The following is a 14,795-nucleotide window of genomic DNA, read 5'->3' on the forward strand; positions in this document are numbered from 1 at the left end:
GGTACATGTGTTGTACATACATGTACAACACATGTACATGTATGGAAGGGGTCCCGGATCAAGTCCAGTAGCCCTGTAAAGAAGTCTTGCTCCGGGAGTCTTGCGATACCGGCTACACTCTGAATCCGACAGTCACAGTAAACCTACAGTATATCTTGTATCAGCATCCACTGTTCCACCAGACAAGAAGCCAGGTATATCCACTGATCCGTGCAAAACAAATGTCAGTGGTCCCAGACCTCTCTGACAAGTGTTTTTATTCAGCCTTGGAACTTTGGGTTGGGCTTTTGGCTCCTGAATTGTGAATTACTGGTACACTACACTACACTGAAATAAAGTTTGAATTGGAAGTAAATTTCCCAATTCTCCAAGACTACACTAGTACTCTGCATCTTTCCGGAAACATTCAACCATTAAAAATCCCCGTCTACTTTCACCAAAATGTTAGAATTTCTGTGAAATGTTTCAAAGTTCTCGCAATTTGGATAAAGGACCCTATAAAAATGATCCAAAATACTGACAAAATGAGAAGCTCACAGCTGTAACAGGAATCATAAATATCGTAAGTTTTTATGTATCTAAAACAAACATTCCAGTCACGTTCGCCAACTGGTAGAAACACAACTCATTTGAAAGACTGATAACAAAATTTTCAAATTTCGCTTCTTTATTTTTTCAGACTATTTTTTCAGACTGATTTCCTGACTTTTTCCCTGTACACACTACCAACAGAAAACAATAGCACTGGAAACATCTAATCCCAAAGAGGTTTAACGATCCCAACACAATGAGTAACATCCGGTAATAATCCATGACAAACACATGGCTCTTAGAACTTCTATTTTTAAAACATTCAGTACTTTAAAGAGAGCTTCTCTTACGGTAAAACTGTTTTTATTTAGCGGGAAGGGATAACACACAGCAAAATAACATAAACAAAATTCATGTGTAGTAAAAGCTGCTGATTTCACACAAAAAGCCATTATCATAACCTACAATAATATACATGTACCATACAATTACCGGTACTGTTAAGACATACCGTGTACAGTATATCAATAAATTATGTACATCATTATTACGTACATTATACATGTATTGTATACAAAGTATACTGTAACATGTGGAATGCATTTGTAGCAGCTGCACAGAGTAAATTTGGAAAAAAGTGCTCTTATAGTATGACAAGAGAGATCTATATAAAATACACGCATAACACCGTCACATACAAAATTTACAACAATGGCATCAATCTACAAGATGCATGTGATCAAATTAAAACTACTTGACACAGACAATAATTAAAATACTGTATTTACAGATTAACAATAATTAACATTCAATGATTTCAAAAGCATACAAAATTGAAAATCTGCACTTCAAGTAGCTCCTTCCCATTAGGGATTCCACATAATAGTATTGAATTTACGTCAAATGAATTTTTTTGCAAGATAGCTTGACTTATCAATTTTAGACAAATTATGAGTAAATTATGATGTACAACAATGGTCATGAATAGACTAGGGTTGTGTTGGTCCTTTTTTTCAGAAAAATTTATTTCATGAAACTTTCTCTTCACAGGAAACACATTGAACGGCGACAACTACACATGAATATACATGAATTCATTTTTCAATTTCATGCTGTGTCTCCAACGATTTCAAAATTGGTTGCTAAAGTGAAGTTTTTTCAGCCAATGGCTTGCCAGACACCTGGGTGTGAAACAGAGAACTCTGTCTCTCCGCAATACTGCCAATATAGCTATGAAGTAAAGGATCTACGAACTCCATGTATTTTGCATTTTGCATGTAAATGTAAGAATCCGATCTCCCATTCAAATAAAAGAGCTGAAATTCATTATTCTGTAACACGTGTATCACAGGGACTTCTCTAAGGGAATTACCATGCAATCCCTTGGATTTATGAGTATTTCGTGCCTTTTTCTATCAGATTAAATGTACCATACCATACATTTATTCCCTGTGCAATTCACAGAAACCGTCATAAAGGACACTCAAAGGAATTGCTTTTGGTTTCTTCATACTACAACCATTTACACAGGATTACATGTATAATGAAAGCGATAAATTGACAAAAAATATTTTGTCGCACAGTGGCTTTGCAACTTGTCACTATACCGATCAATGACTTTGTAAATGAAAAAATAGAAGTATTTGTACAATAACTGTATTTATTTGTGAAACATTTCACGATTAGACAGCGATTATGCTTGGCACCCACTTCTTTTGGAAATGCCACCAAAATACCCATTGTAATTTGCATCACTCAACAGTGAGAAAATTTTCAACTTGTTCAATGAGAGAGGTAGTTTGTTAAACATGAGATCAGTGTAAAAAAATCAGGACACCCTGATATACAAAGCTGTCACAGCGTATCAAGTTGGAACATAATACCATTGTTATTATTAGTCATACTGAGAAACATGTGTGTGATAACATATTCATTTTTTTCATAACTATATTTATGAAAGACTCCAACTTTCTTTTATTTTCGTGAAAACAATGTCCTCAATTTGTCAACACATGTTGTTCCTCTGTGCACCACTCCTGAAATTGTTTTTACAAAGCATATATGAATTTAACCCTTTTCCTGCCAAGTCCATATTTCACCACCAGGTCAAGATGGTTAAAATTAATGAAACACAACATATGCACTATTTTATGAACAATTCATAAATCTTTTAGTGTGTTTTGATACATGCCATGCGTATAAGATAATTGCGTATTGTCAATGTCAAATTCAGGAATATTCTCTCGTGAAAGGAAAATCATGATAGTATTCATTAAGGACACGTACATGTGTATTGTCACGTAAACAACTATAGTTAAAAATATGCCATGTTACATAATTCAATTTGTCCTTTTTTTAAACAACAATAGCTATCAAAGGTGCATGCTTAAATGTTATGGCCAAAAACAAATACTGAAATTTTGTTGTCATTAAACAAATTTCCTGCAAAATAATCACATATGACATTATTCAAATTATTATGAATGCAAGAAGCAAATTTGGAAGTTACACGCATACATGTATGGACACAACTCAATATCTATTTTGGTGAACAACAGCTGGTACAAATATCGGCCACATCTTGTGAACAGATGAGGGTTTCATTTTCACTGTACAAAATCTGTACCTAACACTCACACAGATACATGATGTAGATCTATACATCACACTTCAAAGTCATCAAGATTTGTCCGTTTAAAAAATGGCCAAGTACCAGGAACAACTACTTATTTACAGAAAGCATACTTTTCAGCCAAACTTTCACAAGCATTTATTACTGGTAAAACAGTGTACGTAAATAAATCGCAATAGTATAGCTCTCACATACATGTATTGTACTGTTTTCCTATCACTTGGTTATACTGCAGTTAGCAAAATTACTCAAAACCTTCCCGGCCACTGTTTTGAACTACTTGGATTGAATAAAATTTGAATTTAAACTAAAATTATCCATGTTAAGTACATCACAAACTCAGCAGTGTACCATGATGATGCAAAAACAACTTTTCCAAGATTTGATAAACCAAAGAGGATAAACTTGTCCCCCCCCAAAAAAAAAACAACAACAAAAAAACCCAAAACAGCCAATAATTTGTCTTGAGAAACATTACCTAGTGATTATAAAAGATCTCTCTTGATTGTGTTGGTCTCTTTACTTTGTGTTTTTCTCCTTTATTGCTACATGTACATCTCAGCTGTTATGTCTTGAGTGTTATCTGATTTTATCTATGCATGGAAACAGACTTATCAGATCAAAAATATCAATTGAGCAGAATGTACATACATGTAGGTGTTAGTAAGCACCATTGCCAACTTTACTATCCATCTACCCGTAGCATTTACGCCTGGAGTTAATCTTACAAACATTAAAAACAACATTCTTGGTAATTTCACACAAATTGAATCTTTAGCTCAAAGACGGAACTTGAGTTGGAATAACCGTCCCAGAAATAAGCGTACTGTACAATTACAATCCAATATGTGCATCATCCCACACACAAGGAAATGCACGTGTAAATGTTTCCACTTGATATTTCTAAACTGCATATTTTTCATGCATAACTTATCAAAATTTGCATACAGTTTCAATTTTAGGGTGCATGATTTCCATTTAAAATATGTGTAACAAAAACATCAGTTTATACTGATCTGTATTGCATTACCAGGCTTCAGATTCACCAATTGGAGAGAGTACGGAAAGAGTCCGGCTAGTGCCTGTATATAATTTCCTGAGAATCTTGAATACTTTTCTAATGTTTTGCTATATTTTCTGCGACACATTAGAGATGTACACAATCCACCATATGGGTTTGCAGATCACTACCGACAAAACCCACACACAGAGAGAGGCTGGATTAATTTGATTGAAAACAAAGGAACGTATTCATAATTTATTACTATCCAGATTGAAGCACTTGCATCTTTTTTTGATAATTTAACAAATGAGGTGACAGAATGTAAAGCTCTGGGATATCTTTGTTGTCATGCGAAAACAGTTTTGCAGTAACCGGTACTTCACAAACGTAATTTATTGGATGATACATACTGTAGCATGGGAATGGCAACTTTTGAAGTTGAATGGAGCCATCAAATGTTAGCTTTTGTTTATCATCTTTCACAATGCGTACATCTTACACACATACAGTATCATTTTGCCTGCAGCTACAACATCACGCATAAAATACACAAGGGTCCACACCACCAAACGCATCGTTATGTTACACAGTTTTGTAGTAACCGGTACTTCACAAACGTAATTTATTGGATGATACATACTGTAGCATGGGAATGGCAACTTTTGAAGTTGAATGGAGCCATCAAATGTTAGCTTTTGTTTATCATCTTTCACAATGCGTACATCTTACACACATACAGTATCATTTTGCCTGCAGCTACAACATCACGCATAAAATACACAAGGGTCCACACCACCAAACGCATCGTTATGTCATTGGTTTACTACTGCATATAATTTCACAAGATACAATGTAGGTGGCTACACATGTAATTGTCAACTTCATGAAACTTCCCACACATTTTGGCCATTAAGCAACTAAATTTCCATTCCCAAACACGATTGCATGGATACAAATAACTCCCCAGTCTGAATGGTGTAACCCTATTAGTCTTAAAACCAGCCAAACAATCATCATGTTTACCATGATCTCGTCAGACCGATTACACCGAGTTGAAAGGATCAACCCAGACAGTCGGATTTTAGACATTTAAACTTCTTTTTCTCGTGTTTCCTTTAAAGAAAGTGTGAAAGGTAATTTGAAGTAACAAGCTGCTACCAGCAAACAAGCTTTGAAAAGTGTTTTAACTATTGACTGGATACGCATATACCTTTCTGGGTATCAGCTCACAAAAAACGCAAGTCAATAATCTTGTGTCGTAACTCAATATTGTGATACAAAAAGCCCTGTTAACATTCTCTGCTTTCATCTAGATCTTGAAAGAGAGCAGACAGTGAGCTTCAAAGTATAATCCTTTACTTCATCCAAAACTAAATTTATGGATGAAACCTTGGTAACCAGTAGACCAGAGCAGATGAAAATAATGACCCTTGACCTCTGGACCAGCAGAGGGTGACATACAACAAACAACAGTTCTGTGCATCTTTTTCTGAACGTTTCTTAACTCCCAGGTGACTTTTCAACTTCAATAATCTTTATTCCTGGATGAAATTTTCTTACGCCGTGAATCTTTCCCATCACATCCTCTTCATTTGGCTGATTCACACCATGCTGTACACTTGCACTGCGTCTTTCCATGTTCTCAAAAGATGAAATCCCATGGCACAAGCTCAATTGTCCAGTGTCAACTTAAAAGAGGTTTATATTCCTGTACAACATGTACCAATAAACAAAACTGAATTTTTTTGCAGAAGCCTCAACCCCTATGGCAACGCATAGTACCTCAATAATCTCTTACCTAAAGTATAATCATATGGCAATTTATATTTAGAATCTAGAATAAATTGGAATAGAATTGAAAGAGAATAGAATTTAGAATTTATAGTAGCACCTTGAATAATACTATCGCTCTTGACAGTCAGTGTAATTACATGTACAGTACGTTACATAACATGAACATATTGATGACATGATACAATGAAAATATTTGGTTTATGAATAAAATATATTTTAACATCAAGTTTTTTCTTGTGTTTGACTTCCATTGCTTTTCACTCTTCTTGTAATTCAACACTGTGGGTTTCTCTGTATTACTGAAAACTATTATGTTGTTCATAAGCTTTTACGCTAATTAAATTGACAATCATAACACGAAAAATTCATACATACATTGTAGAATCATAAAAAGAAACAAATATGCATATTATGATATAGATATAACATGATACACAGTGGATGAAGCCAATCATGTACTGGTAGATTCAGAGTATGCAAACATGACGATGGCAAATGTACAGCAATCCTTTAATACATGCACATGCAAAGGAAATATGAAACACACAGACTCATTGAATAGAAGAAATAAACGTTGTTGCCCCTAAAAATATGCTCCTTCAGTTTAACTTGTAATAGTTGTATGTATATAAATATACACTGAAATTAAACATTAATATCACATAATTGTGCTTTTAGAAATGTGAAGAATTTAATATGTTTATTTCACTTATATTATTGTACATTTAGTGTCAGTGATACACATTTTGACAACTTAAAATGTGTAAAATTGAATTTTTTGTCTTAAATTTTTCCAGCAATGAAAACCATCAAACAGGGAGCTTGGTAAAACATCTATATGATGAATCACATTTACCGGGGAATTTTTTGAGTCTTTTCAAAAATGTATCGTACAGTACTGTATGTGTACAGAATCATGGCAGTTATCAAGACTTCACATCGGGAAATCCAATGAAGCGGGCAGGCAACAATTATGAAAAGTACTGAATGGCTAATCTAGCTGTCAGGCATAAATGGCAAGGCTTCACAAGAACTCTTTGCCGTAATAGTGTGTCACCAGTACCCCTTGTGTCAACATAATTGAAATTCTTGGGCAAACTTGCACAAATTCCCGGAACTTTTTTACTCTGAACACATGCAGATCCTGATGTACACACTGGCCTTTCAATTACAGACTGTTTATTCCTCCATGTGCACACTCATGAACACTACAAAGCTCTGCCGTTCATGTTGCTGAAAATTTCAATGAGGAGAACGCCGCCTATATTTTAGATGAATGAAGTGCATTTATCACAAGTAAAAACACACTTCACAATAGCAATAAACATTTCAGTTCCGAAACTTTTATAGAGTTTAATTTTGTTAGACCACATAATCAGCAAACAAGTGGTATTGTCGTGGTACTCGGCCTAGAAAAAAAGTGATGGCAGGTACATGTAATATACTATCATATGAAAGATTTATGCCTGGAGTCTACAGAAAGATGTGCAAGTTTCCATGTACATTCTCATCACACAATACAGTGCATAACATCAGCGTGACACATATGTATTTATGACCATAATTGGATACTGCATCATACACAGCTGTTGGCATATCCAACAGATTTAAAATTCTGAGCCAGTAGATTTATATCATTCTTTCTTTTTTATCAGTTGCTGAGCTGCTATAATGCATGACAACAACAGCAAACACATGAAACGTCAACACAATTTGGATACAAATTGAAGAGAACTTTGCAACAAGGTTTCTGACAAAAACCTGCATCAAAAATTTTAAATTTTATGTTGCTCATGTAGATAGATGTGCAACCACAAACAGAGACACATGTTACCACAGCAAAGTCAGAAAGATGAATTGAGTATTTCTGTGGCCAGAAGCATTTTCATATATCCGAAAGCATACATTCTCATGATCAACAAAAATTTACTATTTACTGTAAAGAAACTGTTACTGAAATTAGCTAACTTGAGACAATGAAAGCACTTCAATGTCACCTTCAGAAAATTAGACTGGTGAAAATAGAAAAGTTCTCACAATGACAAAATACATGTAACAGTAGCAATAACAGTGCTACCTAAGATCTGTATCCTGCTTTTGTTCTCTGATCAAAAATAGTGCTGGGAGGTTTCTTCCTAACTAAAACTGCATTATTTTTTGAAAGTGCACATGTTATATTGACAAGACAAAGTAGGATATCTTGTCAATGACAGCATTTTCTATTGGGACGGAGGATTATTCTCTCTCTCAGTTCATGGGAGTGTCTTTTACTTTGAAAAAGATACTTGACATGCATCAGTAATTTTGCACATAATTATTCCGCAATTAAATTTCACGGAGGATAGTACTTGTGAGGCTGCACTTACTAAAACCAAATTTACACACTACAAATCAGCAATGCCTCCGTTGAATATACTGAACAAATTGATGGTGCAATGAAATATTCAAACAATTTGAGACAAAGTACTAGTAAATCCAACTGAGCAGACAAGCTGACCATTAGACACCGGTCAAAGTGGCTGGAGTCCTTGAACCAAGCGTAAGTTCATTTCCTAGTCTGGTCTGGGTTGATTCACATTATAATGCAATGCCCGATCTCAATTGCAAGTTCCACACACCTATTAACTGCCTACCTCATCCAGTGTATTAAAAAATCTGCACTACTTATCACAGCTCTTAAAAATTTTAATGTTTCTCAACAACAGCAGTGAGAAAAAATAATAGTACTTGCAATGTCTTTCCTGTGAGCACAGCAGTGTGTTTTGTTTGCCTATACCCTTTGTGTATGTCCATGCATAATTGCAACTTTGAAATACCAATCAAATTAAACAGACAACACAAACACTATTGTTCTCAGTGTATCAAATATGAAACTATTCTCTCTGTATCGCATTGCATACCGTGCCGCTCGTTTGAGTGACGACCAATGAATATGCTGGTTATTTACAAACCATGGGATGTATATTTCCACACATGCATTATAACTCATTAAGTATTTAACTTAAACCCGCTTTCTGTCGATGTTATTAAAAAGTGGGACAGAAGGGAAGGAATTAGAACGCGCATGTGAGTCCAGTATGTTCACGATATTCGAAATACAGTCAGTAGATCTTTGCAAATGGAGTCGATTGTCTTTGCAGAGCACTGAACTTTTATGGTTTGACAAAGGCATGTACAAAATGCACTATCCACAAGAATGGGAAATGATTAACACCCTATCACTTGAATGGGCAAGACAGCGAGTGTGTGAATCACTGGTAATATAGACTTCACTATTCGCACAACCACAAACGGACTGGACGCACTCATACTTTCAGACGCCATATTGGATCAACGCCAACTTTGCCCAGAGATTTTTAAATGGTGGGGCGCTGTAAACGGGCTAAAACAAGTGCATGGGCGGCATACTCTACGAGTGAATGATATCTCTTACCTGCTACGAGAGAACTAGAGGCCTCCATGGATTTATTTAGCTGAAATCATGAACGAAAGCGTCGGTGCTTCTTCCCAAGTTCAAGGCCGAGCCAGCGTAACACATGCAAACTGCAAACACGACGATTAATAAAGGTTGGACCGGGAGCTGCTCCTAACTATATACGCGACCTCCGCTTTACAATTCTACTGCAGTCGAATATCACTGTTCCGAACGAAAATACAAGAAAGCCGCGATAAGACGCCAAAATATAAAATACTACGAGCTGCAATTCATATTGATGCTGTTTTATTTTCGTCGAGCTCTGTTCTCAATGGACTAGAATATGTATGGGGGAGGCAGGGTCTAGCTGAGGGACGTTTGCGACAAATAGCGAAAAAAATGTGCTCGTGAAACAACATCACATAAATCAAATTTTGAAAATACACAATATAAGTTATTTCCAGGGGATTAAAGTGGTTCTATTCTTCTAGAGCGGGCATGATTTCCTTTAACCTAATGAAAAGCAAATTATCACGTAATCATCCGAAACAAACATACCTGCATCCCCCTTTCCCGCACTACTTGGCCTTAACCCTGTCACCTACCTCGGTTAATAGTGTATGTCTTTTTTACCCATAATTCTCAGACAGCAGATTAAGGCAGGGCCTACGGCACTAAATCTGAATTAAACAACATTGGAGAAGCTTATTTGATTAGCTGAGCGTAGTAACGCACAGAGACTTTACAGGACTGACCGAAATGTCATATTAAGTGACTATGAGAACTGTTTCAATATCTGGCACAAGGTACTAGGTAAATCGGTTAATGAGCTAATGTACACTGCAGGGGTAAGTCAGCCCCCAAATGGAGGGACGTTTCCCAGAGTTACATTGTATATCTGTCCTGACTTTTAGTTCTATATTTATGCGTGAAAAATGTTTCATTATCAAAAAGAACTCATAATCTAGTTAATTTGTGTACTTTTTTCCGATTCAAGCAAGACATTCAATTCCCTCTCGACAATAGCTGAAACCCCCTATTTCCTACCAATGGTACTACACTGAGGGTGGCGACCCTCACATGAAGACAACAATGTGTTCTGCTGCAAACGTGACTAGAAAACTGAAGGTCGGGAAATTATAGAAAACGGCGCTAAAACGAATAACAGAGCATCTCCGCCGATCTGGTTACTTGTTCCACCAAGAATCAAGCTGTCAAACGGACATCTGTGATTTTGATCTCGTGAAGTTGCCAGATTATAGAAGAATCCCAAAAGTGGGCCGGGCTCTCGTGTTCAACTGATGCGGAAGGCGGGCTTTCGAATATCTGAAACGGTTTCTTCCTCGTTTGAGTGCGAAAAATCCACCCAACTTACAGCAAAAACATCTCTAAGTATTCGTTAACTACATGTCCTTACTGCGTTCTTCGAAAATGTTACAAGCAATCGCGGAACTCACGAACGATTAGTTGGCGAAGCTTTCGTGGTTCAGGTGTCCAAATCTGCCAAATCTTGTGAGTGAGAAACTTGATAGAACTGAAAGTGAGAGTAATATTTTTGTTTTATCATCATTCTTTTACTCTCTGAAATACAGAAAGTTCCGGTAAGGGAGACTTTCAAGACTGATTCTAACTCTTCTACATCGCAACTTACATCAGATTTGAACTTGGCATGAACCGATCAGCATTGCTATTTTGAAACAGCCAACTGCAGATTACGTCATTGTCCGTGAGTTCGTGACCTTACCGAACAAGAGCACCAGGACACCAACAGCTCGAGTCGAAGAAAAGCGGGGGCGAAAAACAGAGAAAATATGGAAGACATCCGAGCTATGTTGGAGGCTGCTCATGGTTACAACTCTCAGATGGGCGCTACAAGTACGAATTTCAACGAATTTCCACTCCCTGAACCAGGTTAGTAACCCAGCTACGCCCTTCGTCATCAAAACCATGTCAAAACGAACCACGGTCAAACTTTGAAAACATGCACAACTCATTGCAAAAAATCCCCTATTATCTTGTTCATCACTCTTTTGAAATTAAGTCTCAGTTTGGACTTTTGAAATGTACATTTTTTGCTGGTGACCAATCGTCGTGACCAATCGTCAACTTATGGTTTTGTGTAAATGTCAAAAACATTGATGTCCCCTACGTTGCCATGGCCACCAAATTATACGCCTGACCCCATTGGACATATCGACAATAGCCAAGGTGATCGAGGTATGTTTTCGTAAGAAATACATGAAATCGCAAAATAAACAAAAAACAGAAAAATATGGTAGGGCATATCTATTAAGGTACACCAAACATTAATCACAACCTAGAGATTATGGCTGTTCCTGGTTTTAACAGTTTGGTGATGACCAGCAATCATGATTTTAAAGTTTGCCTGTTAATCTTACAGCTTGATTGTTGTATATATCTAATAGAAGCTTTGAAATTAGCTAAAATTGTATTTCTGGTCTTTTCATACAACTTTTATTAACATGTAATTAATGTTTACTTTGAAATCTGTGTGTTTAATCATGACTCTCAAAAGACACATTTCTCTTCTGTATTTTTAGTTTCTGTTTCAAGTTCATCTATATTAACCTGTGCAATCTTTTAAAAAAATTTAAGATTTTAAATTGTAAACTGTAAATACAAAATATAAATTACTGTAATCTTGATGATTAAAACTTGGTATGCTACATCTTGGAGTTCAAATCCTTATCAATTTTTGCAAAATTTTACCCATGAAATAAAAGCTAAAATACAATCAGAGAATTTGTTCTCAGTTCTAACAACTGTAGCGATTGTATGTCTTGTCAAATTTCACCTAAATTTTGTATATCTGTCATACTGTTATCCTGCAACAATGATCAGCACATATTTAAAGTAAAGATAAATTGTGCGATGAGTAACATAGCAGATGATGACAAGAAATTCACATGTCAGTGGCAATGTCAAGCAGACAATCAAATGAACTGTGCCTTAAAGGTATACAGTCACCTGTAATCTAAATATGCCCATATATGGTCAAAGGGGCGTTCCAAATGCCCATGTTAGGGCGCTGTTTTAAAAGCGGCCACCCGCTTAAAATCTGTGATTGGTTAGATTTTCTCTTTCCATGGTAACTCTGGCACAATTAAAACAGGTGACAGTATACCTTTAAAGAGAAAGTTACTATCATGACTACATATGTTTTTATATATTTTATAAATCAATAAATAAACCAAAAATAAAAATAAGCTTAGATTTATCTTATATGGAATAGCTGATGAGCTATGGCCATTACTTCTATAATTTCACAATGTATTAATTGTATGTTTGCACATTTCCCTCAGCTTTGTGTTTCACGGTCATGTCAGTAAGGGACGCACCAACGTATCTTCAGAGGGGTGGGTGACTTTATGTATTAAGCAAGGTTTGCTGCCTTTTTCAAAACACAGAGTGAAATTCGCATTAAAAAAGTAAACAAAATTGTTTACATGTAACAAAAAAATGAAGCCCAAAAGTCAGACCAGTGGTATGAGATCTGTGCTGTAATTGGGATTCAATAGTGAGCAATGTATGCAGGATCTTAGCGTGTCTTCACTGAGACTGTGCAGTGTTGTTTCTCTGGCAACACCTTTCAAATTTGTCTAATGTTTATGATTGTACTTTTCCATACCATAGAACCTGGTGGTAGGGATAATATGATTATGAAACCTTACATCATTCATAAGCAATTGATGGAGAGGTCATTAAATTTATACTCCCTCACTGATTCAAGGTCAATGTAAACGTCATTGTGTGAAATGGTCGCCTTCTGTGATTGTGACTTTTGTTCACGTATGAATTAACTTACAATAATGCAGTTAACTTTGAATTGAGAGGACTTCTGTAAAAAATCAATCTTGAGAATTCTAAAGTGAGAATAAAGTGCTCATTGGTATCGGAATTTGACAACATATAATTTAGGATGAAAATTTACACAGTAAAGAAAATACAACAGGTAGGAACTACAGCTGTTTTAGTTCACAGCCTGAGTTTTTGCTAATTAACGTTAAATCTAAGTTTTAATGTTACATAAATAGATCAACGGGGAACCTTGGTATTAATTTTCTTCCACAGTTTGTTTTGTATGGTTGATACAGAATAGGATAGATGTTTGTCCCTCCCCTTCACCCACAATACACATACAATTTCACATCAGCTGCTGAATAATAGGTTTGTAAACTACAAATAATTATGTTTTCCATAAAGAACTCGTCCTCTGTTCAATATATTATCTTAGGCAGGAGAAATAAAGTTATATTCACCAAGAGGCTCAACATAAATAATAGGTTTGTTTTCTCATCCTGGGTCTCACAACTTTAAAATGATGCAGCGCTATGTTTTTTTATTTTCGTTGTTTTTTTTAAGCTCATAGATCCAACCGACTACCGACTAAAAACAAAATCAAGAATGCAGACATGCAGTCGTATAATTCTGACATGTTGCATGGTGATAGTGATAACTGCACCCAGCAGAACTGTGAACGATGTCAGTCTTGATCAACACGCTTGAGGATGAGAAACAAAAGTTTTTCTTCACATTGGCCTAAAAAGTAGTTCCTCATTCACAAGATAAACTTTCTTTATATCAAATGGATATAAACAGAAGCATGTATTCAAAGTTCTTTTTATTGAAAATGTAATTTGAAATACGATACCTGTCTTCTAGTTTGTCTTTCAATCATCATTTTATTCCATATTTTAATTTATTCGTCCTGTATTTGACATTGCCCTAAGGTAAAGTTACTCTTTTCCGAATGACCTTGAACTTTTCACCTGTAAATGGCTGGCTGTACACAAGTACATTGTCAATGGCATTGTATCTGTATATGTATAGCCAAAATGGCCGTTAAGCTTACAGGTGAAAGAGAATTCTGCAGTAATCATTGCACTGACACTACTATCACAATTAAAGTTCTCACATATTTATGCGTTTCGCTATAATTGTATATTTTGCCCATAGAAATTACAGTATGCCATATGGCCTGTGTGTCAATGTCATCTGTATTACCTTGAAAGTCCATTATGTTATATAAACACGTCTTTTATGGTTTTACAATTTTTTGAAGTTCTCAGTGACTTAAAAAGAACAAAATTTTATCGGAGTACTATGGTGTTGTAAATTATACTTAATGTGATTGTTGAATTGTAAATGTGTTTAAAGCTATACTCAGTGATTGTCTCAATAGCCATGAACACTTAATGCAAAAAATACTATAATATATCCTCACTCAGGCAAATGAGAAAAATGTGATATGAAGGCATAAATACTGGATTTCTGTCTGTTAAGATCACATTGACTATCAAAACGACAGCCGGCCAGACCCAACAGTATGCAATTTGTCAATGTCAAATTTAATTGCAGGCAGGCATTAATACTGTCAGTAATGGGATACATAAACACTG

The 14,795-nt window shown here is 35.7% G+C and overlaps 2 protein-coding genes across 3 annotated transcripts in view; one reads left to right on the plus strand and one right to left on the minus strand.

Moving 5' to 3' along the window:
- The window catches only part of LOC139140858 (probable nuclear hormone receptor HR3), a 59,578-nt gene extending 49,870 nt beyond the window's left edge, over nt 1-9,708 (minus strand). The window contains exon 1 of the mRNA XM_070710330.1: nt 9,394-9,708. Within this exon, the coding sequence (XP_070566431.1) occupies nt 9,394-9,421 (28 nt within the window). The 5' untranslated portion in view covers nt 9,422-9,708. The remainder of the gene's footprint in view (nt 1-9,393) is intronic.
- Nucleotides 9,709-10,513: 805 nt separating this feature from the next.
- LOC139140852 (thyroid hormone receptor beta-A-like) overlaps nt 10,514-14,795 on the plus strand; it is a 65,729-nt gene continuing 61,447 nt past the window's right edge. Inside the window, exon 1 of one of the 2 annotated variants that reach the window (XM_070710316.1) lies at nt 10,514-11,286. In XM_070710316.1, coding sequence (XP_070566417.1) covers nt 11,187-11,286 — 100 coding nt within the window. In that variant the 5' untranslated portion in view covers nt 10,514-11,186. The remainder of the gene's footprint in view (nt 11,287-14,795) is intronic. The other variant, XM_070710306.1, reaches the window with a different exon arrangement.

Source organism: Ptychodera flava, chromosome 1, assembly GCF_041260155.1.
Source record: "Ptychodera flava strain L36383 chromosome 1, AS_Pfla_20210202, whole genome shotgun sequence".
Classification (NCBI taxonomy): Eukaryota; Metazoa; Hemichordata; class Enteropneusta; family Ptychoderidae; genus Ptychodera; species Ptychodera flava.